Genomic DNA, 26,892 nt, shown 5'->3' with positions numbered 1-26,892 from the left:
TACATACTCTATCTGAGGTTAGGTAATGAAGGAAGCCATATTTGAAGAGAAGTTGGTGAGGAAAATGAAAGCAATGTCAGAATATGGACAACTCTGAGATAGAGGCTGATTATATTTCAAAAGAATACTTCTAGGGAAGCTAAATAAACACTTAACAAAGTTGAGGAGAAACTACTTAGGAAGCAACTATAATCTTAGAAGCCAGGCAAAACACTGCAATAAAGAAGGATCAGTGACTATGTTTGCTTGATTGATAGTATCATGATTTAAAAATAAGCCCATCTTGACTTCAGGTCAGGGCAAGTTCATGACGCATAGTTTGTTTTTATTTTTTTTTTAAGTATTTATTTAGGATTTTCACTTTTATGAAAAAAAAAAGTAAAAAGCAAAAATAGCAATCAGTGTTTATAGATAAAGTGAGAACCCAGAGCAGTGAGAGTGGTACCCCCCAAGCTCCTTCCCAGGGAACTATACTTAGTACCTCAGTATCAAGCTGCCATAGCTTTGAATTGTATCCATGAGCATCTGTGCTTTATCTCAAATTATTTTGTGCATTCATTAGCAAGATGTCCTTAAAGGTATCAGAAAAGCCTAAGAGAGGTTATTTTTTGGGGTCTGGGAACTCTAAAAAGTTTTCCATGTAAGTGATGCTAATTACTTCCTCACTTTATGTCATTTTGGTTTATGAAAGCTTTCATAGTTTCAGATAGTAAATGAAAACCTGTACAGCAATTGCCAAGATATACTCCAAAGGAGAGAGAGTCCCTTGTGGAATGGAATTTTCAGCAAGTTGAATATTGTGAGAATAACAGTGAAAAGGAGAAGATTCCAGGTTCCAGTTATGGGTGCCCATGGAATAGTAAGAGTACAGCTACACACTCAGGCACTACGGAGAGATCAGAAGGTACTGCTGTGGCTTAAATGCTCAAAGAACTCAGAAAATATCTAACAAAATTCCTGTCCTAAGGAAAATGCTCCTGTGAAGAGAATTCAAACTGAGCAAGACAGGGACTCTTAGGGCGAATGGGAGAAAAGGATCAAACACTTTGGGGGAAGGTAGGATTCCAAAGATGGCAGATCTCAGAAGTGGGTATGACTATGCAGAGAGGCTATTAATATCTTTATTTGTATCTTTACCTACCTACCTGTATTCTTTGTAATAACAATAGAGGAAAAAGCTCTCAAGCATTGAAGGTAGGAAAACTACCATAGTGTGTCTCCGTTCCCTACAAGGGAATCACTTTCTAAAGACATGGAACACTTAGATTTGTTTATACTGGAACAACAGAAAATGATATTGTCAAGCACTAAATTTACTGTTATTTTTTAAAATGGGCTAAATGATGAAATAGTGGGTAATTAATATATTCTAGAAAATATACAACAAACACCAGATGAAAACTAAATAATAGAATTATCTAAAAGAACTTAAGAAAACAAAAATTATAAAAGAACAGCATACATTATAATTAGGAAACTGAGAAATGAGGCAACTAAACATCAATTGGGAATTGATAGGATTCAGAACTGGGCTCAAGTCACTGTGAGGGCTGCTGTCTTTCCAGCTTACCCTTACTTACAAAATGTGTCCCTTTTTGGTCCCAATTGAAATCTATAGGTTCCCCCTTCTTACTGCATGGCTCTGAACTTTAATTTTCTTCAAGCCCCTTGAATCTGTGAAAAGTTTTGCTCAAATTCTCATCTATTCAGCTGCTATTCTCAGATTCCCTTATTTTCTGGAGCAAGTTCCCATAAATCCTCATTGCCTGAGTGAGGATTCTTCAAATACCATCACATTGTTCTGAAACAAGCTGGTCCACCATTGTCGGAAATAGAAATTGAGAAATATAGTTTACAAAGGAGGAAAAAGAGAAAGAAAGGGAAAGAAAGAAAGGGAAAGAGAGAGAGAGAAAGAATTCAAGAGAAAAATGAGAGCTAATAGAAGATAGGAAAGAAGATCCAACATAAGTGTAATATATGTTGAAGGAAGTAAATGAAAGTAATAGAACAAGACAAATGCAAAATTCCATAATATAAGAATGTTTTCTTAAAAAAATTTGGAACATCTATGTTGAAAGATCACTCCATTAATCTTGGAGAATGAACCCAGAATTGTAAACACGAAGACATAGTCTTGTAAAACTAGACAATAAAGAAAACACTCTCTGGAGATTCAGGTATAAAGACAAAGTTACATATAAAGAAAAAAAAATCACATTTTCATCAGATTTATCCAACAGTGTAAGATAATAGAGCAGCGTATTTAAGATACTCAAGGAAAGAAAACATGAAACGGTGATTTTATACACATGCAAATTTGCTTTTAAGTATGAAGTACAGAAAAACAAAGCAGTTGTGAACATGTAAGAACTCATGGAATATTTTTCCCTGGAAGATCTACCTAGAAAATAAGATGCAAGCAATCAAGAAATCATAAGAGATGCTTCAGCTAAATTTCAGGAGCATGTATCTTGCCAATAATGTTAGTTGAACAAATGGATAGATGTATAGATACATGGTTTAAGGAATAAGTTTATTAATTTCAGGATATACCTGGTAGGGAAAAGGAAAGAGGCATCCATATTGCTAGTTACCTGAGAGGTAGAAATATGAAGTCAGAGAATGTTAGTTCTCAGGAAATTTTAGATGAAGATGAATAAACTCTCAGAGTGTTTTGCCCTAGATGCACAGATAGCCCATAGATGAGCCCAGAAACGGAACCAGAGTTTTCTGAAGCTTACTGAATTTCTCTTTACAAACTCATTTGCTGACAAAATATAAACCTTTAAGTAGCATTATTCATTTTTCCCCCAATGTGAATTAATCCTCTTGTCTGCATCCCATAGTAAAATGTTTCTTGAAGACTAGGCCATAACTTTCCTTTCATTAACTTAAAGTTTATAGCAACAATATGTTTCTTATAGAAAAATTAGAAAAAAAATCCTTACTTATACTGTTATCAGATACAAACATTTTTGTCTTCCCTTTTTTAGACTTTTTCATTCTTTTTAACAAATGTACAATGGTGTCTAAAACAAAACTAGAATCAAAAGATCATATTGTTTTATAGTCTTTTTCATGGTGTATCAGTCATATCATAATCATCTTTCATCATCAAATATAGAGGTAAACAGGAAAAGTCTTTTAAATACTTTAAAATGGATCTTATATCGATAGAAATATAAATTCTAATGTTTACCTTATATTTTATTTTCCTGAGTATTGTTCATCCAATGTCATTTATCAGTAGTGTAACTTAATTTACATTCTCCCTTTATATTTGGTTGACATAAATCTTAAACTTGCCAGGGTGATTAGTTACAGTTCCTTAGGTCCTCCTGAAACCTGGAGTCAGTGAGATTTTTTTTCCTTGGGTAGGGAAAAAGAGAGGAAGCAAGACAATAGCTATATGCTGAGGGGAAAGTAGCTATGAGTAATAAACTGGAGGTAATTATGTTTGGCCATTTCAATCAGGCCTCTTATGGAGATGCCATAATCAGATGTGCCTCTGGGGAAGAAAGAGGCCTCTTGTATATGGCCTAGGGCTGAAGAAGTCCGGAGAAGCTACAGAGAGCAGCCCCAGCTGGCATCTTGGAGGCGGGGTTACAGGAGCACCACTCAGACCCTCTTCCTTTGTTAATTCCACCCCATATCATACCAAACATATTAAAAGGCAGCCATTTCTCACCAAAGATATTCCCATAGAACCAAATGAAGGTTTAGCAGCAATTGACTGCTTGACTTGACCTCACCTTTAGATAGTTAATTCAATATTTGTTAATTCTGATTTTTCATTTTTTTCTTCTTTTGTATCGTAGGCCCAATACTTTCTTTTCTTTTTCAGGCATCAAACCATTTTGCAGCCCCTTAAAATGCTTGTAGGTCTGGATGCTTTGCTTATAATGCCCAATACAATGGATAGGAAGGTTCTGTAACCCTCACTTGGGCCTGCCCCTCTATTACGTTAGCTACTGTTGTTGGTATTCTTTTTTTTTTTATTATTCTTTTGGTTGTTGCTGTTGTTGTTGTTGTTGTTGTTGTTGTTGTTGTTTTTATTTTTTGTTGTTGGTATTCTTATTATTACCACTACTGTTATCTCATATGAGAGATGTCAAGGCCCCAATTCTCTCCCATCCATGACTTCCTGTGGTTATCTGGGTTGTGTCACTGTCTAATCCTACAGGTAATGGTGGCTTTTCCTTCTACACCATCCCACACCTCTACGTATTAAAGATTTCCTTTTTTTCCCAGGGGTTGTTTTGAAAAGCAGAATGTCCAACAAGAGTCCAGTACCTCTTGAAACACTGGTTGGTATCTTTTGATAGATTTTTGGGCTGTCTTCTAGGCTCTTTATTCTGGCTCAGTGTCTGGTATATTATTATCATTATCGTTGTTGTTGTTATCTGATATCCTTTGGCTCTTGGCTCTGCAGCCCAAAGTTCAGTCCTGTTCTACTCCACACCCAGGTTCCCAGAACTCTTGCTTACATCTCACTTACCAGGACCTATTTAATTGGGATCAGAAAAGAGGCTGGGTCCATGGAGCAGGATAAACAAGGGTTTTGGAATTAGGCAGACCTGGGTTCAAATCCCTGTACCACTATTTGTGAGTTTTATTGTTTAGATCAATTACAAGACCTCTCTGTGGACCATTTTAGCATATGTAAAATCAAGAAGTTACTGACCAACGTTAGTGCCCCCGTCAGTTTTGAGGATGAAATAGTATAATGGATATGTCTGATATAAAGTAGATACCTTCAAATGTTACTTTCCACCTATATTTTATAGATTTAAATTTGCTTGAGTTTAGATTTACATCTTTGTTTTCTTCTTTCTCTTTCACTATTGCAGTTCAGAAGTTGCAACAGAGTTACGAATAATAGGGAGTTCAAATTTGCTTTACTACCATATTTGAAAAGCAGAGATGATCGTTTTCCAGCTAATAATATATTACTATTACATAGGTGAGCCCGTTATCTCATTTTGTATTCCTCCTTATGCGATTGCTTTTCTTGGAACCATTTGTTTCTATGCACTTGACCTTGACTCACTTTCTGATTTATTTATTACTTAACATAACCATTAGCTTGTTCGATTATCTTTAATTAAGTTGTATTGGTTCCTGAACATGGAAATGCCCTTGTTTCTTGGTTGGCCAAGTTCCACCTTTGCTGAGTGTGACAATTCAGTCGACTCATTTTGTCCTTTACAATGTTAAAAAACAAAATTCAACTGAGTAAATTTGAAGATGTAATTGGCTTTATTAAACAATTCATGAATCGGGCAGCATCCCATCTAGCAAGCAGAGGGGTTCTCAGAGGAGTTCTACAAAATGTAAGGTTTTCATAGGAAGGAGGGTGGAGCAAGAAAGTTATAAGCAAAAGAAAAGAGAGGATTGTTTCAGGCTAGATCACCTTCCCTTAGAGGGAAGGACAAGGGAGCTTATTATGCAGATTACCTCATGTTCCTTTGGGCAGAGGGGATGGAGAAAGCCCAGACCGATTGCCTCATTGGTGCTTATCAGAAAATTCCTGACTGACCTGGATAAGACTCACCCTTCTGGGAGAGGTTGAAATTGCAATTAGATTAGGTATTAAGCCCTGTTTACTGACTCGGGGCCTTAACCTAAGTGAAGCCATTTTGAGCCTATAGTTTTCTTGTTAATAATAGTAAATGTGATACTTCTGTCTCCATATTTCTCTCAGAAGAAACATCAATTAAAAATGTGTTGTAGTGCAATGAGCATTTTAATAATAGTATCTATTTTTAAAAATGAAAACAGTTGATTAATTGGTAAAAAGGCCATTTATGTTATAGCCTTTAACACAAAAGTTCAAGAAACCAACATATTAGATTTACTATTATAAGTTTCTCTTTAGGTGTATACATTCCTATGACATAGCTCTATAATTTATAATTGATTAAAATAAACATGGTCTTCCTGTTAGGCCCTTGGTCGAAAACCAAATCTTCTCTCATTTTTGTTTATATGAAAAATGCTGATTCAATTACATCACTATGACTTCCAGCACCATTTCAATTTCCCCCATGTTCAAATAATAGAATTAGCAAGGTGGCGACCCACTCAAGAAGAGAGGGGCAGGTGCTTGGAGGAAAGGAACGGACACACAGTCACTCAGACATACTCACACTCACACTGTTGGGAGATGGCAAAAGAAACTCTTTGTCCTTCAACGCTTCCAAATTCTGGCCTCTTTTACTTCTCAGGAAGGATAAACCGGCTTTTCTAAGTTCTGGACCCTTTCTCAAAAGTAGTGTAATTCTGTTCTTAGAGAAATAGGAGGTCTTTTATGGCTAAGAGTCTAAAGGAGAGGGGGTGGGGTGTTCTGGGGATTAGCTGAGGCCCAGGAAGTGTCAGGATTTGTGCACAATGAAAGAAATGGTGCGTCAAGCCCCATGTGGTGGCCAGATGAGGAAGCCTGCCCTGCTCTGTGTTCTTGGGGTCACTTATGGAGGTAGAAGGATGTCTTCATCAGGCAGGAACTGCATGAAAAAGACCCCAGAAGTTTTATGTCTCCTTTGTAGGTTCTTCAACCCCCCTGGTCCCTGTGACCTGTCTTGGGGCTCCTCCCAGGTGACTCTAGCATGCTCATAAGCAAATACCCTGGGGACTTTTGCTCACCAGGGATGGCTGATGGCTCTGGTAGTCATTCAACAAAGATTACAATATGCCAGGATCTTGGTCTGGGGTTAGACTTTTGAAAGGGAGAGGACAAAACCTAAAAAGGTTCATAACCTCTTCGCTCCTGTTTTTCCCCCTGAATTATCTGTCTTCCTAGAACTCAATCACTTTCTTAAAAAGTTTTTTTTAAGTTTATTTATTTGTTTTTAGTAATCTGTATATCCACCATGGGGCTCAAACTCATGAGCCCTGAGGTCGAGAGTCGCATGTTCTTCCCACTGACCCAGACAGGCACCACTAATCACTTTTTATATGTCTCTTTGTTTATTGTCTGTTTTACTCTCTTAGAATGCAAGGCCCAAGAGAGTGGAAACTTTGTCTTGTTTATTACTGTCTCCCCCCTGTAGAACAGTGCCTGGCACATATTCTGTATTTGACAAATATTTGCTGAATAAATGACTGAGGGAATCCCGTTGTTTTAGTCCATGAAAGTCAAGCAGACTTGTATATTATTTTATTTTCTCTTTCTAAAATAGTCTTATGCTTTTATACCTAAAATAAATACTGTTTTCTGCCTCTTTTCCAAAAAGTGCTTATAGTGCTGCCTCATTTATAGTCAATGGAGCTGCATAATGAATATGTGAAGGAAAAAAGAAAAACGGTACACCTTGTAAAGTCTCTAGTCTTCCAGAGCCTTACAGAGCCAATTCTTTTATGAAAATCTTCTTATGAAAGATCTGAGGCAGTTCTATAATCTTCTACCTCAATTTGTATTTATAATTTGAAGCAAAAATATGTCTAGTTTCTGCCTGAAAAACAAACTCTTTGTGGTGGTCGTTATGTGTGATAAAAACAAGGAAGGAGTAGCCTCCAGAAGTTTCCACCCACCGCCTCCCCCCCACCACCATTGTCAGTTAGATTCTTCTTCCCACTGCCTTCCTGGAGGGCAGCAAGGAAGGGCAAAGAAGGGCAAGCCACAGTGGGTTGGAGGTTTTTCTCAACTGTCATCCGTGCCAGTGAAATGTAAGATGCATCAATTTCTATTTCTATAGCAGTTGTCTGCTAATTTTTCAATAAAGGCTTCATTGATGTGCCCTCAAAAAATTATTTAGACAACCCCAGTGACCGTGTGCATGACTTTCTTTCATCAGATAGCAATCACAGACTTATTCAACTAAGCTAGCATGATCTTCTTTTAATAAAACCTGCGTCAATAGGTTGTAAACTTTTCATCACTTGGCATTTACATATTGATTTTCTTTATAGTATTCTTGAAACTTAATTCTGAAAAATGGTGTTAGCTTTTTAGCATGCTGGAGTTTTCCTTCTTTTCCTTATAGAGATCAATAATTTTTGGGTTTTGATCCTTTGGTAGTCCTCTGGACTCTTGAGATTTATAATGCTTTGCTATTTTACCTAGCCTTTTCTTTTGGCTTATAATAGCCCTTTAGAAACTTTCTTGATAAGGTCAACATAGCATTCTTGATACAAAGAATGACATTTTTAATGCTCATACTTCTCTTGACTTTCTAATGAAGACTTTTAATTCTTTTTCCTTTTTCAACTTCTTACATTTCTTTGTATTAAGAACAAGTCTAAGAAAAAAATTTGGGGAGAGAGAGTTTATACTCTGCATCTGACCCTAATTTTTTTTTTCTTTTAAGCATTCCCTTACCATTTCATTTCCCTGTTCCTGTCTATGGGAATATTCACGGAGCCTTCATTATGTAGGAACACTGAGGTAAGGACTGTACTTTCCCTTCGTCCTTGGAGTCTCACCACCGTCCTATGAGATAGGTATTATTCTTAGACTTCTTTTTCAAATGAGAAAACAGCTTGGAGAGTATCCCACCCAAAGTAATAGAGTAGTACTTGGTGGAGCTGCCCTTGAAATCAATTATCTGCCTGACTCAAGACTCTCTACTGTTCACCAGCATGCTATAATGCTTCTACAGTGCTTCATGCCTCGGGTAATGATCCCTTTCCAAGTCCATTATTTCTTCAGTTTTCAGTCCTGTCTTCAAACACTTCATTCCAAGTGTTTACACTTTTACGAAGACAGCAGAGCCTGGTGGTTTAGAGCCAGGCTCTGGAGCCAGGTCGAGTGGGTCCAGATCGGGAGCCACCACACACCAGCTGTGTAACCTTGGGTGAATTAGGTAGCTTTTTGTGCCTCAGATTCCTGACCTGAAAGCAGTGGATAATAGTGCCTATTCCATAGGGTTTTAATATTTAAATAAATCATCAATACATGTGAAGTGGTTGGAACAGTTCTTGGTATACGAGAAGTGCCTGATAAAAAGCTAGTATCAGTGGTTGGTTGCTTGTTTGTTTATTTACTTATTTCCTTATTTATTACTTATATTGATTAGTTCAACGCACGTACTTACTGAGCACTGTTCCCTGTTACAGAGGGCCAGGCATGGTGCTAAATTCTGAAGGTAGAGGGATGATTACCATAGAGTCTTTCCCTTCCCGTGTTCACCTCTAGTGGTGGATCATGACAGAGTGTACTCACAAGGGGGGATATGCCATATTTAAAAAGTGAATCCAGATATTGGGTGGTCATCTCAGTTCACTAATTTTGAGAGAAAATGGTTAATGAGTGGTGGAATAATGATCTCCCTCCCACACCAGTCCTTTCTGACTCAAGTAGATCATTTCCAGAGGGCCAATCCCTCCCATTCCATTCACCTTTTTGCAATATTACTTTTCCAGTCTTCCAACTAAGAAGTGGAATCTACTTCTTTTACCTTGAATTTGGACTAGTCACGTACCTGGCTTGGACCAATAGAACGTGGTGAAAATGATGTGGCATGACTTGGGCACGCTGACCCTATGAGGCCTTGCAGATTCCTTGGGATGTGGCTTCCATGTAAGGAAGCTGAGGCTAGATTACTGATTGAAGAGACAGGGAGTGGAGAGAGAAGCCCACCCAGTCTGCCACCATTTCAGTCACCTCAGCTGGATGTCAGTCATGTGAGTGAAGGCTGGCACCCTGTATCTCGTAGCTTTTTTTGAGCTGCCCCAGCCAATACCATGTGGAGCAGAGTTAAATTTCCAATCTGCCCAAGTTGCAGAATCATAAGCAAATAAATCAAATAAATGGTTGGGTTGTTTGGGGATGGTTTGTTTCATAGCAATAAATCCCTGGAACATAAGAAGGTTTGCAGCTTCCATTTTCACTGTCTTGGAAGTCAGCCACTATATATAAAGCTTGGATTAGATAATGGAATAATGAGAGACCATGTGGAGAAAGTTAAGTCCCAGCCTTCCAGTCATTTCTGCCAAAGCCTCAGCCTTGTGGGTAAAGCCACTACCTTAGACTTTCTAGCATAGCCTAGCCACCAGCTGAATGCAGCCCTATGAGGGAGCCCCAGTAAGACTAACAGAACCACCCAGACAACTACAGATTCATGGTGGTTATTTTAAGCCACTATGTTTCGGGGTAATTTAGCTATGCAGCAATAGGTAACTGAAACACCCACAATGCACCATGGCTTCCCAGAAGTGAGGGTATTGAGGTCTTTGGCTAATGGTGTGTTGGGGAATAATAATTTTTACCATTAATCAAGTACTTTATATGTGTCAGGTACTTTACATATGTTGTTTTATTTTATTTAACTCCCATGGTAACCCTGTATGGCAGGTAGTTTGGCACATGACAAAGCTAAACTTCAGAGATGTTAAGTAACTTGCTCAAGGCCTCACAGGGGCATGGTCACTGCAGAATGGTCAGGTAGGAGGTAAATGCCTCTTTTCCTGCTTTCTCCAATTTGCTTCTTTCTATGGTGGTGATCTTCTGATGCATCTCACCAGCTTCTGGCCTCACATCACTCCAGTGGATCCAGTCAGCTCTCACTACTGAAGTCCGTGCTATCAGATGTCTGTGGGGTCTTTGGTTCACCCTTATTAACACCTTGCTGTCATTAGGATAAAGTCCATGGCATGCAAAGCCTCTTTTGCTTCTCTAGCTGTATCTCTCTGCACCTTCTTTATTTACCTTTTTGCCATGTGGAGTTCCTTGCACAGCACAGATTTGAAACCTCTTCTTGTGTCATCCCTCCAAGCTTATGCCCAGAGTGCTATGCCAGGGACACCCTCCTTGCCTTCCCCACCCCCTGACATACCATTCATCCTCCAGGACTTAACTCAAGGTTTGCCTTGACTATGAAGCCTCATTACCTGGTCTCCTCCAGGCACAGCTGTCCACTCCTCACTTGTGGCCCCACTGAAACTGTGCACTTTCCCAGCAGAGCATCGGTATAACACCTTGTTGTTTTTATCAACCAGACTCTGAGAGTCTTAATTTTTTTATTCAATCCTAGATGAATAAAACACTAACACTTAGCCTGGACTGGTCCTTAATGAGAGAAGTGCTTCAGTAAAGAAGTGAGACCCAGAAAGGATCAGGTCAAATTGTCAAGAGCCTTGAATGTCATGCTGGTGTAATCCAAATGTCTGCCACCTGGATATCCCCAAGTCTTCCCCTTCTTGGGCCACCCTTTCCTCTTATATTCAAATTGATAGTGTCTACCTTGCATTCCACATTGTAGGGAAAGCCCACCATCACCGTCCTCTTCCTTGGGTCCTCCCCCCCCCCCCCCCCCCGCAAATATCTCTGGAGCTTTAAGGACTGAGGAGTTGAGTCAGAGGCTCCCAGCTTCCTTAGTTATCTCTCACTCCCATTTCCTGCTTGTGCTGACAGGGTCATTCTTCCTGTGGCTACTTCTACACTGCTTTACTCTTGATAGATTCTGCTTCAATTCTTTTGTTCTCTCAAAGCAGCTTGGACACAGGCTGTGGTGGTTGGAAGACTCCCCCCCACCCCAGTTGTGTTTACAGTTTTGAATAGATAATATATTCACATGGTTTAAAAATCAAATTATATAGAAGGGTGCATAATGAAAATTCTCACTCCTACCCCTGTGCCTGTCTGCCCTATTTCCCCCCTTTTCCCACCCCCAGTATCTATTTCATTAACTTTTTTTGGTATCCCTCTAGGATTTACTTATGCAAATACAATTCAATGCAAATATAGAAAGCTTTTTTTTTTTTTCTTTCCCTTGTTGAACATTGCTGGCAAAAGCTATGAAAATATGCTGCCTGGACCCGCTTCCAAATCTGTGCTGTCGTCTGCTGTCTGTGGGGCCTTACCCCTGCCCAGAAAAATCCTCTTTTCCATTTTCCTGCAGGGATGATTTCCACAGTGACAGTATTTTTTGAAAAACAAAATCGGGGCACAGGGTCTAAGAAGTGAGTTTTTGTAAAATATGGATCCAGATAGTGGGTTTGCACTAGCAAATTGGGACCAAGGTCTCCATAGTTATTCCAACCCTCCTTAATCCTGAAGGCCAGGCTCCTTCTCTGGGATAGCAGTCTTTTAGTATTATTTAGGCCAACAGACAGGACTACAGCTCAGGAAAGAATTGAAAATGATTTAAACTTGAATATTAGGCATCATTATCCTGACATGGGGGATGTACACTAGTCACCCTTTCCTCCAGGCTTCCTTCCAGCCTCCATCTGCCTGGGCCTCCATCCCTCTGCTTAGACCTCCTCTTCAATCTTTTCCCTTTTCTTCCAACTCTCACTGCTGTCTCCCATTCACAGATTGCTCCCAAACCCCCTGCTTCCTTTTTGTTTCATATGTGGAGCAGTTTAGTTTGGGGTGGGGGAGGGGTCCCATGTATGGCACCCCTCTGGGGACTCTCAGAAGTAATGAGGGGCTCTTGAGCACCACTAAATCTGAGCAGTCAAGCCAGGCCATAGTAATTTGCATATAGATAGGAAGTACCCCTCATTAAGATTAATGAGATTAGTTTCTCATTGGATTTATCATCTAACAAACATCTCACTTTTGGGGTTAGTGCATTTTATACACTGACTCCCTGTATAGTTTTAATGCAGAGATAATTAGTGTTCCCAAAATATTCCAGGTGTTCTACATTACACAGCCTCACTTACAGTTAGGTTGGGCCATGTGACCTGTTCTGGCCAATGATCTGCAAGCAGAAATGGTGTGTTTCTCTTCTGGACTAAGGCAATTAAGAGCTCATGTGCCTTTTCTATCCTTCCCCTTCCCTTCAGCATAGGCCAGGCATTCCAGATGGCATAGCTACAAGCTGCAGAGAGCCACCCGATCCACACCAGACTGCAAAGTGAGTGGGGAAAAAAAAAATTTATTGTGACAAGCCATTGATATTTGAGATATTTTAATTAATATTTCATTGCATACCTATCTACTTGCACCCACACTTTTGGAAATTAAAATCTAAAACCTAAAGTCTCTAAAACAATAGAGAGAGAGTGTGTGTGTGTGTGTGTGTGTGTGTGTGTGTGTGTGTGTTGTTTAGGATATGCAAATGTGTCTTCACATTCTGCACGAATTACAATGTGAAAATCTTTACAACTGTTTATATGTTTGGAGGTCCTATCAATGTCTACACAAATTTTATTAAGGTATTCTAGTATCTTAGCACTCCTATTCTCAAAACCATCATGAACATGAAATATTAAATATAAGCTTATACTGTGTTGCCCTTTCACTTGCTCCCTATTCTGTACATTCAGTTACAGGTAAAACTTCCTGCTGGCCCATTTTCAAATTTCTTCAGGCTTTCCCAGAAACAATTATGCAAAATTCTGGCTTGCGATTTGTTTTCTTAAAAATTTTCAAGGTAAATATTGTAATCCTTCCCCGTTCTTAGGGAAGTGAAATTTGTTTGGAAGCTCTCTACTTAATAACCTGTTCAAAGGCTCCTAATGACCAATCCAATTTTCTGTCATCCAAGATGAGCAAATACCAGGCCCCGTTCTGGCTCCTCCAATACCTTTTCTTCTCTTAGCAGCATGATTTTCTCATACAGTGCTTATTTCAACTAGAATTTCAATACTTCCATGACTGTCATATAGTTCTTTTATTAGTTTTCTAGGACTGCCGTAACAAAGGGCCACAAAGGGCTGCTTAGGTGGCTCAGTCAGCTGAGCGTCCAACTTCGGCTCAGGTCATGATCTCACCACTAATGGGTTGGAGCCCTGCATCTGGCTCTGTGCTGACAGCTCAGAGACTGGAGCCTGCTTCGGATTCTGTGTCTCCCTCTCTCTCTGCCCCTCCCCCACTCATGCTCTCTGTCTCTGTCTCCCTCTCTCTCACTCAAAAATAAATAAACATTAAAAAAAATTTTTTTTAAACCCAAAGTACCACAAATTGAATGGCTTGAAAAACAGAAATTTATTGCTGCACAGCCTGGTGGCTCATAATCCATGATCAAGGTATTAGCAGGGCCATGTTCCCTTTGAAGGCACCAGAGAAGGATTGTTCTAGGCCTCTCTCCTAGCTCCTTGTAGTCCCTTGGCTTATGGGAGCTTAATTCATCTAAACATGGCTTTCTCCCTGTGTGCGTGTTTGTATCCAGATTTTCTCCTTTTCACACCAGTCATTTTGGAGTAGAGGCCTACCCTACTCCAATATGACCTCTTTGAATGAATTACACCTCCAACAACCCTATGTCCAAATAAGGTCACATTTCGAGGTACCAGAAGTTAAGACTTCTCTATATTTAAATTGGGGGTGGTGGTGCTTGGGTGGCTCAGTTGGTTGAGTGTCCCACTTCGACTCAGGTCATGATCTCAAGGTTTGTGAGTTCAAGCCCCACATCCAGCTTGCTGCTCTCAGCGTGGAGCCTGAGCTTCAGGATCAGAGTTTCAAATCCTCTGCCCCCTCTGTCTCTGCCCCTCCCCCCACGGTCAAAAATAAAATAAACATTAAAAAAAATGAATCTGGGGGGACATAATCTAACCCAAAACAGTTATCAGTGTTTGCATTGTCAAACATATAATCATGGTGGTTAACAGCAAAAGCCTCAAAGTCATACTCATTTGTGTTGGAATCTCATTTTCTGCCGTTTGAACCTCAGTTTCTTTGTCTCTAAATGGGAGCATTAATCATTACTTTTTAGGGTTGTTGTGATAATTAAATAACATTCTGTCTCAATTTTGGCCTTAAAGACCAAAGTTTCATGGCTTCAAGACCAAAAACAAAGTAAACAATTACAAAGTACCTCCACATTCTAAACTGAGTTGCTAAACCACCTATGTGAGACATGCTCATACAGTATGAAACAACTTGGGCTGGCATATGCAATCACCCATCTTCTACTGATAATGGAGCCACGGCTGACAAGAAAATTCTGTTTTGTTTTGGTTTTGTTTTGTTTTGTTTTGAGAGTTGTTCTCCTACTCCTCATGTGGGAGGGGAGAGGAGTGATTCCCTCTCACCTCAAGTCAGGTGACAAGGACCCTTCGGAGCTTGAGGGGAAGTAGGAAATGATGTTTGACTTGTGCCTTGGGAAATTAAATGTGGAAGGCTCTGGGTAATGTTGCCTGCCTGGTGGCTGCAGGGGCCCAGATCCTCCTCACTGAGAGCAGAGCAACAAGCTGGGGAGTTTTCTCATGTGCCTGGTGGGCTGGCAGGATGGAGTTTGAAAAGGCTGCCCAAGAAGGCTTTGTGCCAAACTGGACCTCAGCAAAAAGAAGTTGGAGTAAACCATCATATACAGAAACTGAGGAGGACTCATTACTGTGCAGTCTGGAAAGATGCGGGTTGGAGGCTGGAAGGCTGCGGTGGGATTTCTTGGAGGAAGCAATGTCAGCAAGCCAGCAGAGAAAGTAGAGGCGTTGGAAATCTGCCATACCCAAAGGGCTCAAATGCCAGATTATATTCAGACCAGTTTAGAGACTTTTTTAGGGACTAGTTTTACCTCTTCCTGACCACATTCCAACCGCAGAAGATCCTGAAGCAGCCTAGTGGGGAGAAGGGACATGGGGAAGAAATATTTTACACAGAAATGGAGCAGAAACCAACCGTATTCTCTCCCCCAAAATGACAGGCCTTCCAGCCCAAAGGAAGCTCAAGCTGAGGGCATAAATAAGCTTTAAACTAGATGAGGCATTGGGTTATATGCTAATGGCCCTAGACAGGACATTTCAAGGACTGAAATGAGTTGATTTGGAGGACTGCAATGAATTGGAGGATTTTTATGATCTGAGAGTGACTGAAAAAGTAAGACTTTAATTTCATTCATGGAGGAGTGGATGAATCTACCCACAGAGTTTGAGTAGGATAGAGAAAAGAATAAAACCATCCTCTGCGTGGACCCCCATGAGTTCTGAGAGAAAGTACTCAGAAAAAGTTGCTGTTACTCTGATGCTGCTGCTAATTATTTTAGTTTCCATTATGACTGAAGAAACCCACACCATCTTTCATAGCGATGTCAATGTGTAGTTCCAGGGGAATAGAAACCATTCCAGCAAATTTTAAGCAGAAAAGAGATTTAATACAAGCAGTTAGGTGCTTGCAGAATCGTTGGCGAGCTGGAGGAGCAGCATCTAAACCGAAACGCCAGAAATAACTCCCAGGAGATAACTATTCATCTGGTTTCCTAGGGGAGCTCTTGCCCCTGCCACAGTCGTAAGTGAATACAGTCAAGAGTCTTTTGGGGAAACTTTTGAATCTTGCAGACACTGCCATCATTGCAATCTGAGGATCGTGAAAACACTGTCACCCTTGCAGTCACTAACTTCTAACCCTCATGGAGCTAGACAGTGAATATTTGGGATGTGGTTGCAAAAGAACTCCAATGTCTGCATGGTCTTACTTGCCAGGAGCAACAAATGACAGGCAGGTGGCCCTGATCTCGCCCCTTCTTTTCAAGTCTCTTGAATGTATTTAACTCACAATCCGAACATTAGCTGTGAAAGAGTCAGAGAAATGTGCTTTGGAGCTTTTGAGCCTTTGCAGTATAAGAAGAAACCACAGAAGAATTCAGAATGGTTGCTAAGAGCTGGTATTTCACATCCACCATGATGGTCCAGGCCTATGAAAAGACATACAATGCCAGTGGCCCCAGCTTCTAGCTAGAGGACCAAATACTGGATTCAGTTGGATTTTTAAAAAATCAACTTTATTGAAGTATAATTTGCATATAATAAACCGCACCTATTTTAAGCATACAGTTCAATGAATTTTGACAAATATAGTGCAAACATAATCAACCCCATAATCAAAATATAAAATTTTTCCATCATTCAAAACAATTTCCTTTGTATTTCTTTTTAGTCAGCCCCCTCATCCCCCTTTGTCCAAGCACCACTGATCTGCTTTCTGTCTCTATAGACTACTTTTCTCTGTTCTAGAATGTCATGTAAATAAAAGCATGCAGTAGGAAACAGCTGTTTTTAATATTTACAAATAGTTGTGTTTTTTATTTTTTTCTTACCAAGTATCCAGCATGGCGTAGTAGAATACTATGAAGCCAGACAAACACAGGGTTGGATCCCAACTCTCCCACCTAACAGCTCTTGACCTAACAAGTTGAACTTGCTGGGCTCAAATTTCTTAACTGTAAAATGGTAATTTAAAACAAAAATAAAAACAAAAAACATCTGCAAAGGTTAGAGCTAATAAATGAAAAGGACACAAATGGCACTCCATGAAAGGTAACCATCATGATTCTTCTTGACGATGACCTGTTATTTCCTGTTTATGCTGGTTTTCCAGTCAATTGTATCTAAACTACAGTGCTTGGGAGAAGAGTTTTATTGCTGACTTTCACACATGACTGCTGTAATGACAATTAGAATTATTCTCTAGAGTATCAGATTGCTTCACATCTGGATTCTACCATTCACTACGTGACCTTGTGAAAATTCTGAATCTTTCTGTGCTTCAGTTTTCTCTTCTGTAAAACAGGAATAATAACAATACCCAGGATTGCTACACAAGTTAAATAAGGTAATATATATTACCTTAGTAAATACTCAACAATGGTTAGCTATTATTATCTTTATATTGAAATGTTTCTGTCTCCACACCTTTATCTAAGCTCCTTCCTCTAAAAGAAGTGCCCTTCTCTTTCTTTTCTGGCCAATTAAATTTTCTCATTCTCACCCCCAAGAACCTCTCCCTCCTACAAAATAACCTTGTACCCTCTTATTTGGCACTTATCTTCCCATACTTTATATTACCATTGAATCATAGAATGTTTGAGATTGAAAAAAATGGTTCATGTGAACGCTCTCATTTTACAGCTGATGTGATAGAGATCCACTAGGGATAAATTATTTATCAAAATCGTATCTTTAGAACACAGATTGGGTTAGGACTTGGTCTCCTAAGTCTCAGTCTTGTGTCCACAGCATGATTTAAAGTGCTTAGCACACAATATTCAGTTACTGGCTTATTGAGTGAATTCCTAAAATATACTGTGCTCAGTTGATTTCTAGAGCCAAATCCAAGGACTTTGCTTGCCATAGTAGGTAAGCTCTTGTCATTCTCTGAGATTAAAGAAATGATATTCAGCCCTGTCAAAGTAAAATCACAAAGTTTATCAGGAAAACCATCTGAAAGTAAGTCATGCATATTACACAGTGTGAGATGGATATGCTGTACGGCAGGATGTGCTGCACAGGTTTTATGAGGTGGATGTGAACTCTTGCTGATGCTGTGGTGCCAGTTCTTTTTTGGCTAGCCATGCATTTATGAAGTCTTGCTATCTAATTGCAAAGAAAATACTTTCTATCGCCAGTTTGGTCTTATGGTAAATATTTAAAAAAGAATTTCAGTATCTTTAGCCCAGTAAAGTAAAAGCTCCTATACTATACCCACAAGGCAAACACAATTGGGTAAAGAATAAAATGCAGGCATGATTGCTTGTTATATATGCTATATATGTTTGCCAGATGGCAGTTACACAGCTGCTCAAGTCCTGAAGAACTAAGTGTAATCTCCAATAGTGTCTTGATGTCCCCATGCCACTTTGGCGTTAGGTGAGAAGGAAGTTCAATATGCATATTCTGGGAAGGAGGGGTGAGAGCAAGAACATGAGAAAATTAAGAGGGACCTCCTTTTAAGAAAAAAAAAGTTGAAGAACTCTCCAAGATCCTTCACAATTTTTTAAATGTTGTACATCGAGGGTCCCCAAGATCACCCCCCAGGTCCAGTGGTTTGATAGAAAGGGCCTCACAGAACTTAGCATCTATTTGTGCTCATGGTTAAAATTTATTACCAGTGAAAACATACGAAGCGAAATCAAAAAAGGAAAAGATGCATCAGGTGAAGTTGGGGGAAATATCAGGTTCCAGGTTGGAAGAACCTCTTTCAGTGGGGTGGCTTAATTCCTTCAGCAATGAACGGTGATAACACATGCAAAGTGTTGTCTACTGGGGCAGCTCATTAGTGACTTGGTGCTCAAGGTTTTTATCAAAGGTGGTCACATAGGCACCCTTTGCTCATCACGTACCCAAATCCCAGACTCCTAGAAGGAAAGCACATGTTCAGCATATGCCAGACTGTTTGTAGAAGCAGTCTAGCCATAGGGAGCCACCTTGTCATTTAGGGAAAGTTTTATGTCAGTGTAGGGAACTGTTTCACAGCCATGTTCCCCGATGCCAGCCAAGGGCCACTTTTGCAAGTAAACCTTTCAAAGACTAGCAATCTCAGGTCTACTCTGCTAACTCTTTTCTGCATATACTATTTTCTTTATTCCAGTATACATCAAGACATAAGAAAAACAGCTATCATAACCCCATTTGAAATAAGTAACCTGTAGTAAGGATGGTTTACATGGCTTATCTAAAGTCCTACTGAGTTAGTTGGCTGGGATGGCTCGACTTATCTGAGGACTCAATCTCGGCTGTTATTCGGGTTCTCAGTTCTTCTCCACATTGCATTTCCTGGAGGTGCCAAGATGCTGTGAGGACAGTTTATTCACTTTGATTCCTGGGCTGGGATGGCTGGACCAGTCAGGTCTAGTGCTCTTTCTATGCAGATTTGCCATATAGATATCTTGGACTTCCTTACAGCGTGACGATTCCACATACATGGACTTCTTGTGTGATGGCTGGCTTCCCTCAGAGCAAATGTTCTACAGCAGACCTGTGTGAAAGTCCTGGAACATCACTTCTGTTACATGGTTAGTTAAGTAAATTCCAAAGGCCAACCTAGATTCAAAGGGAAGGAATTGGACTCCAGATCAAGAATAACAAAGAATTTGCAACTATCTTTAATATAGTGCAATAAATAATTTATCTGAATATGTTAGCATTATCCATTTCTACTGTAGTCATACACTTTGTTCTTTTATTTCTCCCACTGGACTATAAATTTCTTAAGGGAAGAAACACCGTCCGCCTCAGTTTCTAATTCCCTACAATGTTAAGCAGTACTTTATTTATCGCACATATTGAATAATTATTTGTTGAATGCTATTAAATGTTTACTGCATGGCAAACACTATACTAAATTCTTTACATTAATTATCTTCTTTAGTCCTTACAACAATCCTGGGAGGGAGGCATTATGATTATTTACATGTTTTAGATGAGGAAACTAAGGCCCAGAGTAATAAAGTTACCTGCCTAAGGGCACATAGCTAATGGCAGGATTTGAACTCAGACTGACTCTAGAACATATGCTAAATCATTACACTCTACTGCTTTCTTTATGGACTGCACTTTGCATAAAGAGGAAATCTCCAAAAATCCAAATTATGGTACTCTGCTGTGCAAAAAGAGAGGTCTTAGGAATGTGAAGCCTTTTTTTTTTAGTTCCATTTTCTGTGTTATTGAAGAAGTGGGAAAGGAAGCATGAAGAGAAGGATAAAGAACGATAATAAGCCTGAAAGGTATACTAACTGTCAAGGCCATGTTATGTAATCTTGAACATTATATAGTCTTGAGGTATTTGTAATCTTGAAAAACCACTTTAAAAAACCTGTGAAATGAATGCAAAGGATGAGATGAAGAAAATAAATACAAAATGGCCAGAAGTTCCATACCATGTTATATAGGCTTTGGGTTATATTTGATCCTGAACCATTGATCATTTTTATTTTTAAAATTATCTATGCTAAGATGTGAAGTCTAAGGGTAAAATGCCTGACTTGTGATATATCTGTCATTAGAACATAGTTAAGTTATAAACTTTCTTCCTTGAAACAGTAAGGGGGGGATGATTAAGTCCCCATCGAGGCAGCAATGTCATAGATGAGCCTTCCTTGGGAGAGCAGATATTTCTGATTAGAAGGGATTGAAGGGGATTCCAAAGTATCTGAAAGTAGAGGAAGGAGGGTGGCAGTGAAGAGAATCCTAAATACAGAAGAGAATAAGAATGAGGAGAGGGAGGTGAAATCTCAAAAGCTGTTCGTGGAATGGTTTTTCCTGGGATGGTGACGGAAGCATACAGGACTATCAGGATAGATTCTGCTGTGAGTAACAAAAAATATAAGATAATAATGTCTGACACAGTTTGGACATCTCTTTCTCTCTGACATGAAAACACATCTGGAGGAGAAAGGTCCAGAGTTCTATGTTTGCTCCATGGATTTCAGGAAATCCAGTTCTTTCTATCCCTCTTCCTCTTTACTGTGAGCTGACACAAGCCAATGAGGTCCCACACAATTAGTAGGGTTTTTTGGTAGAGAACAATAGATTCAAAGTACTTCTCCAACCTTGCTCCTAGGTGCTAATCAAGTCTCAGAACAGATTCTGCCACAAAAGTGAATATTTATTAATAAAACATTTATTTGTAAGCAAGCATAAGAATATAGTATCTGCTCTTTCAATTCAGTGGGGTCTCAATTCCAATCTCTTCCAACCTCCAGTCTTACCTGGAGTAAAAAATCCAATCGAGGCAGTCATGACAACATTCCAAAAACAGGAATACCCCAGGTAGTCCAAAACCAAAGGCTTGACCCAAGGTCATTAGAGATCAAGCCTCAGGTACCATTCCTAAAAGTATGGGCTGCAGGCCTCACTGGATTCTCTTACTCTATTCATCCACGAGTGGGAAGTGTTTCTAGAAGATTTTAGTCAACGTTATGTCATACATATCTTTAAGTTAACCAGTGAGAGTTCCTTTTTCACATTCATTATACTAGTTGGCAGACTGCTAATTTCACCCTTAAAACCCCATTTCTGAAATTCACTGTGAACATTAGCAGTGAGTCTGGTGTTGATCCAGATATTGATGACAGAAACACTTAGAGTACTCCCTTGTAGGATATGGGTTTTTTGACTGGAATATCAGGGTGTACGCTTTCAGTTAAGCTTCTAGCTGACAGCACCTGGGTTGCAGTTTATCCTAACTAGGACAAATAAAATAATTTAACGTAATTGTCACCCTCAAAACATGGCTTGCATATATATTTCTGCTTAGATCCCATTGGCTGGAAGTTGGTAACATGACCACATTCAACTGCAAGTGGGATGGGGAAGGTACCCTTTTCCTAGGAGCCCCTATGTCGAGATGTCATAGATATTGCCACAAACTTCACAGAAACTTTGTGAATTCTGCATGGCCTCCCATGCAGAGGACAGACTCAGTATAGTTGCTCAATATTTTCACTTGTTATTGCAATAAATAAGTCCTACTCCACCCTCAGCCTGTGGGAAACTTTCCAAGTATGAGAAATAGTCCCATGTCTTCCCAGAAATGGATCAGAGATGTAGCAATAGCTTAATGGTAGATAGATGTGTGAAGGCAAAGATTTCTTCTATCAAATTCTCTTATGTTCCAGTTTTACTAGGATTTTGCTACTAAAACTGTGTTTGTGCCCTAGGAAACTCCTGCATCACCTGGGAGCTTGTTATAAATGCTGAGTGACTCTACATTTTAACAAGATCAACAAATGATTCCTATGCATGGTCAAGTTTGAGAAGTGTTTTTGAATGCTTCCTTCTCCTTTCTCAGTGCTCATGAACCTGAATATACTGTCACTGGGGCCAAAGCATTTCCTCCAGCAGGGCAACTTTGACCTAGAGCACAAAAGTAAATCTTGGAGAATTCATGGACAAATGGTACATTACAATTTAGATCATAAATTCCTCAGCATGCCATGTAGATTAGCTTATTATCCTATGCAAAAAGTGATTAACATATATTTATTTGGTCTATGAGTAGAAAGTAACTAGAATAATATATTAAGAGCAAATCTGTTTGGATGGTGGAACTCTGGATAATTTATTTTTCCAATTTTGTCATTCTTTTTCAGAATTTTCTTTTATGAACAAACTAAAGTGGAAAAAAATAATTGTTTGAAGATGGTATGAAGCATTTTTTTTTTTTAGTTCTAGCAATCAGATAGCTGAATAGAAGCAAATCTCTAAGTGGCCTGGAAGAGAACGGCAGTGGCATGGATCATTATGATTCCACCCAAGACAAACTTCTGCACTTGCCAAAATAAACTGCTTATTCACCAAAGATGGGCAGTGCTTATTTTGGAACATTACTCTTAACTGCTGACTTTTGCAATTTAAAAATTTTAATATTATTTCCTAAGTTTGTTTTAAATGTATTTTCATTTTGAAACTTGGCACTAAAGTTTAATAAAATTTTCTTCTGGTAATTGAAATGATTCAATTCAACTACATTAATTGGATAGCTGAAAGTTACATAGTTCTGAATCTTTTTTTTTTTTTTTTTTTTTTTTGGAGGGAATGTAGAAGAGATTAAAGAACATGGTCCCTGAATTCAGGAGCTCACTTTAGAAGACTATTGTAGAGGGTTGATGGGGGGTGGGGGAGAGGGGAAAGTGGGTGATGGGCATTGAGGAAGGTACCTGTTGGGATGAGCACTGGGTATTGTATGGAAACCAATTTGACAATAAATTATATTTAATAATAAAAAAATTATTTTTTTTACACCAGCATTTTTTACACAGATAGAACAAACAATCCTAAAATTTGTATGGAATCACAAAAGACCCCAAAGAGCCAAAGTAATCCTGAAAAAGCAAAGCAAAGCTGGAGGATTCACTGTTGAACATATTCCAAACCCCCCACCCCCCCAAGAAAAAGAAAGAAAGAAAGAAAGAAAGAAAGAAAGTAAAAGAGAAACAAAAGCCTAATGATTTATTGTGACTGACTCACTTATTCCACGTATGCTTGTTTTTCTTTTGTCTTTATGCTTATAGTTCATCAGTAATATCATAAAATCAACTGTTTGCCACTCAATTATTTAGAATAAATTAAGAAAAAAATGAGAGCAGAATGTGGGGAAAAAAAGACTATTGTAGAACTCTTTTAAAACTCTTTTAAAATTAGGACTCAAGTATAGTTAAATAGTTTTTTTCTGGCTGGATATTCTTATAACTCTCTATATTCATTCCAAAACCCATGATATATCTGATCCATTTGATATAAAACCAAGGAGAAATTCTAGATTCAAAGATCAAGATGCAGAGAGAGGATAGTACTGGAGTAAGACATGAATTCACAGTAGCAAATATGGAAACACATTGAAGTCATTGAGTCTTTTTCTTAAGACTTCTGGAGAAAGATGAAGGACAAACGAAGGGAGCAGTGGAAGCATTAGGTTTCCTTAATGTGTTTTTGGCAGGAAATCTTATAGGAGAGTTCACAATGGAAAATTCATGTCTAGTCCTTGACTTTTGAAACAACAAAACTGAAATCGCCCCCAAGAAATTTTTACTCTAGTGGTGCGATTAGATTAAATTGACTAAAGAGTCAAGGATTGGGGAAAAAGACCCTACATTCTATTAGAGGATTAAAAAAAAACCTTCCTAATTCTTATGACATTTTAATTTGTGTACTGATTGATATAGATGTATATTTTTATGCATAGCTTTGTTAATAGATAGTTCTTTGTGTTTTAAGAAACAAACCCCAGGAAATGAAGATAATAAAGTTAAGGCTTTTTTATTTTTTGGTTGCAAGAAATAAATACCCACTCAAATTACCTCCATTATTAGGAAGGAAATTTTGTTTCAGTGTTACAGATATTTCACAGATTCTGTGCAATTGGGCCTCACACAAATCAGACAGCTGTTCAGAACCAAGATAAATTCTTTCTCAATCTCAGCCTCTTTTCCACATTTATATCATTTTCATCTCTCTGAAGATAAGTTTCATTTGTTTACCCATCATCTTCCAAATGGCTGCCTCAACCACTAAGTTGACATGACTTTGCCATTCTAATGCCCACCACTGACCAGCAACAATCTCTGTATTTTATAATTTGAACTCATAATGGAGGGAATCTGATTAGTCTAGGTATCTGTTCTAGTCAAGCCACACCAATCAAAGGTCTCTGATCAATCAATGGGTTGGCTGCCCATTTGGGGGAGATACTTGGTTTAATCAGCCAAGGCTGGGAGAAGGAAAGGTAGTATGTGATGTGCTGGGCTACCCTATTCTTCTGGGCATATTCTTACTTCAGATAAAGTATAAAGAAAGGAATAAATTGAGGGTGGCCTTAACAAGCCCAAATTTATAAAGCGAAGCTATAGAAGATAATACCTATGAAAATAAATAATACAACTTCACTAAGTGACCAAATAAATAGTATGGCAAAAAAATACAAAGGCCTAAAAATTTAGTATGAGCTATAGTAAGCTGAGAAAGCTTATGATAACATGGAATATTAGAAAGCTGAAGGATTGTCAGATATGCCAAAAAAAAAAAAAAAAAGTAGGAAAAGAATGTGTTCCTTGAGTAATAAGTTACAGATTAAAATTAACATTAAATTGTCTAAAGAATTCTAGCTTAAGATGGCTGAGGAAGCGTATGCTCAGGAATAAAAATATATAAAAAATGAAAACAAAATAACACAATGAAAGGAGTAAGAGGGAGTAAGAAGGTTTATTGGTAGACAAAAGATTTCAACAAATTTCTGGAAGATACAAAACAGATTAATGAGTTTTGTTTGATGAAGCAGAGTGGAGGAAGTCGTAGCCAAGAACTCCTCTCCAGCTGACTGAGCCCCAGGCAGGCCCTAGATTTTGACATAGCAAATACAATACAGTACAATAGGGGATGGGCCTGAGACAATGGACTGAAAGAATTTGCAGACAGCCCTTTAGCCCTGGGCAAAAATCGGAAAGTTTAAATAATCTTAAGAAACTGCCTGGGAAGAACTTGAGCAGATGACTACAGAAAACACTCCCAGGGTAAATGCCTCCTTATTCTGGCATATAAAGGTTCCCAGGGTTATAGCTGGCTTCATGCCTGCCTAAACTCTGTTGAAGCCTACCATCAACCAGCCCATGTGCATGCAGTTCCCAGAGGGTCTTTCTACTGCCATATTCTCTTTTTGATTTTTGTTTGTTCTTTTAATTAATTAATTAATTAATTTTTAAAATAATTTATAGTCAAGTTAGCTAACATATAGTGTATATGGTGTAGTCTTGGCTTTGGGAATAGATTCCCGTGATTCGTCACTTACATACAACACCCAGAGCCCATTCCAACAAATGCCCTCCTCAATGCCCAACACCCATTTTTCCTGTTCCCCCCCCAACCCCCATCAACCCTCAGTTTGTTCTCTCTATTTAAGAGTCTCTTATGGTTGCCTCCCTCTCTGTTTGTAACTTATTTTTACCTCTCTTCCCCCATGGTCTTCTGTTAAGTTCCTCAAATTCCACATATGAGTGAAAACACCATATTCTCTTTTTTAAAAAAGCTTTTTTTCCCCTTATTTTGGCACAATCTTATTTTATTCTTATTTTGGCATAATTTTAGATTTATAGAAAAGTTGGAGAAGTGCAAAGAATTTCCATATACACTATGCCTAAATTCCTGTAATACTAACATTTTAACATATTTATTTTATCTTTTTCTCTTTCTTAACAAACAGGTGTGTGTGTGTGTGTGTGTGTGTGTGTGTGTGTGTGTGTGTGTTTTATTTTTTGCTGAACCATTTGAGAGTCAGTTGTAGACATGATGCCTCATTATACTTAAATACTTAAGTGTATATATTTTTTTAAACATGCTCTTACACAAAGAAAAATTATCAAAAATCAGAAAATTAACATTGATATAATTATCTAATTGTAGATCTTATTCATATTTTGCCAGTTATTTTTTAACATATTCTTTTTAGCAAAAGAAATTTCCAGATCATGTTGCATTCAGTTGCCAAGTCTCTTCTTATCTTTTTTAATGGGAACCAGTCACCAAACACTATTTGTGTTTCATGATATTGACATTTAAGACTACTCTTCAATTATATTGTATAATATCAGTGAGTTTAGATTTGTCTACTGTTTCCTTGTGATTAAATTCAGGTTATACACTTTTGGCAGAATACCACAGAAGTAGGTGTTTTTCTGAGTGTATCTTATCAGGAGGCATATGATGTTAATTTGTCTCATTATTGCCTCATTCTTAATGTGAGCAGCAACCAAGAATTAATAGATATCAGATGAAATTCTCCAATATGAAAAGGAAAAC

The 26,892-nt window shown here is 38.6% G+C and overlaps 1 protein-coding gene across 13 annotated transcripts in view; it reads left to right on the top strand.

The window, feature by feature from the left end:
* Positions 1-26,892, top strand: part of LOC144615197 (uncharacterized) — a 132,277-nt gene that overhangs the window by 15,555 nt on the left and 89,830 nt on the right. For 2 of the 13 annotated variants that reach the window (XM_078442081.2, XM_078442076.2), the window contains exons 3-7: positions 4,252-4,307; positions 4,851-4,881; positions 8,307-8,383; positions 12,733-12,803; positions 19,507-22,256. In XM_078442081.2, the coding sequence (XP_078298207.2) occupies positions 4,272-4,307; positions 4,851-4,881; positions 8,307-8,383; positions 12,733-12,803; positions 19,507-19,621 (330 nt within the window). In that variant the 5' untranslated portion in view covers positions 4,252-4,271 and the 3' untranslated portion in view covers positions 19,622-22,256. The other 11 variants (XM_078442091.2, XM_078442105.2, XM_078442108.2 and 8 more) reach the window with 11 other exon arrangements.

Source organism: Panthera onca, chromosome A2 (genome assembly GCF_046562875.1).
Source record: "Panthera onca isolate mPanOnc1 chromosome A2, mPanOnc1 haplotype 2, whole genome shotgun sequence".
NCBI classification, from domain to species: Eukaryota; Metazoa; Chordata; class Mammalia; order Carnivora; family Felidae; genus Panthera; species Panthera onca.
Note: the sequence above shows the minus strand (reverse complement) of the source record. Positions and strands in the feature narration are given on the sequence as shown.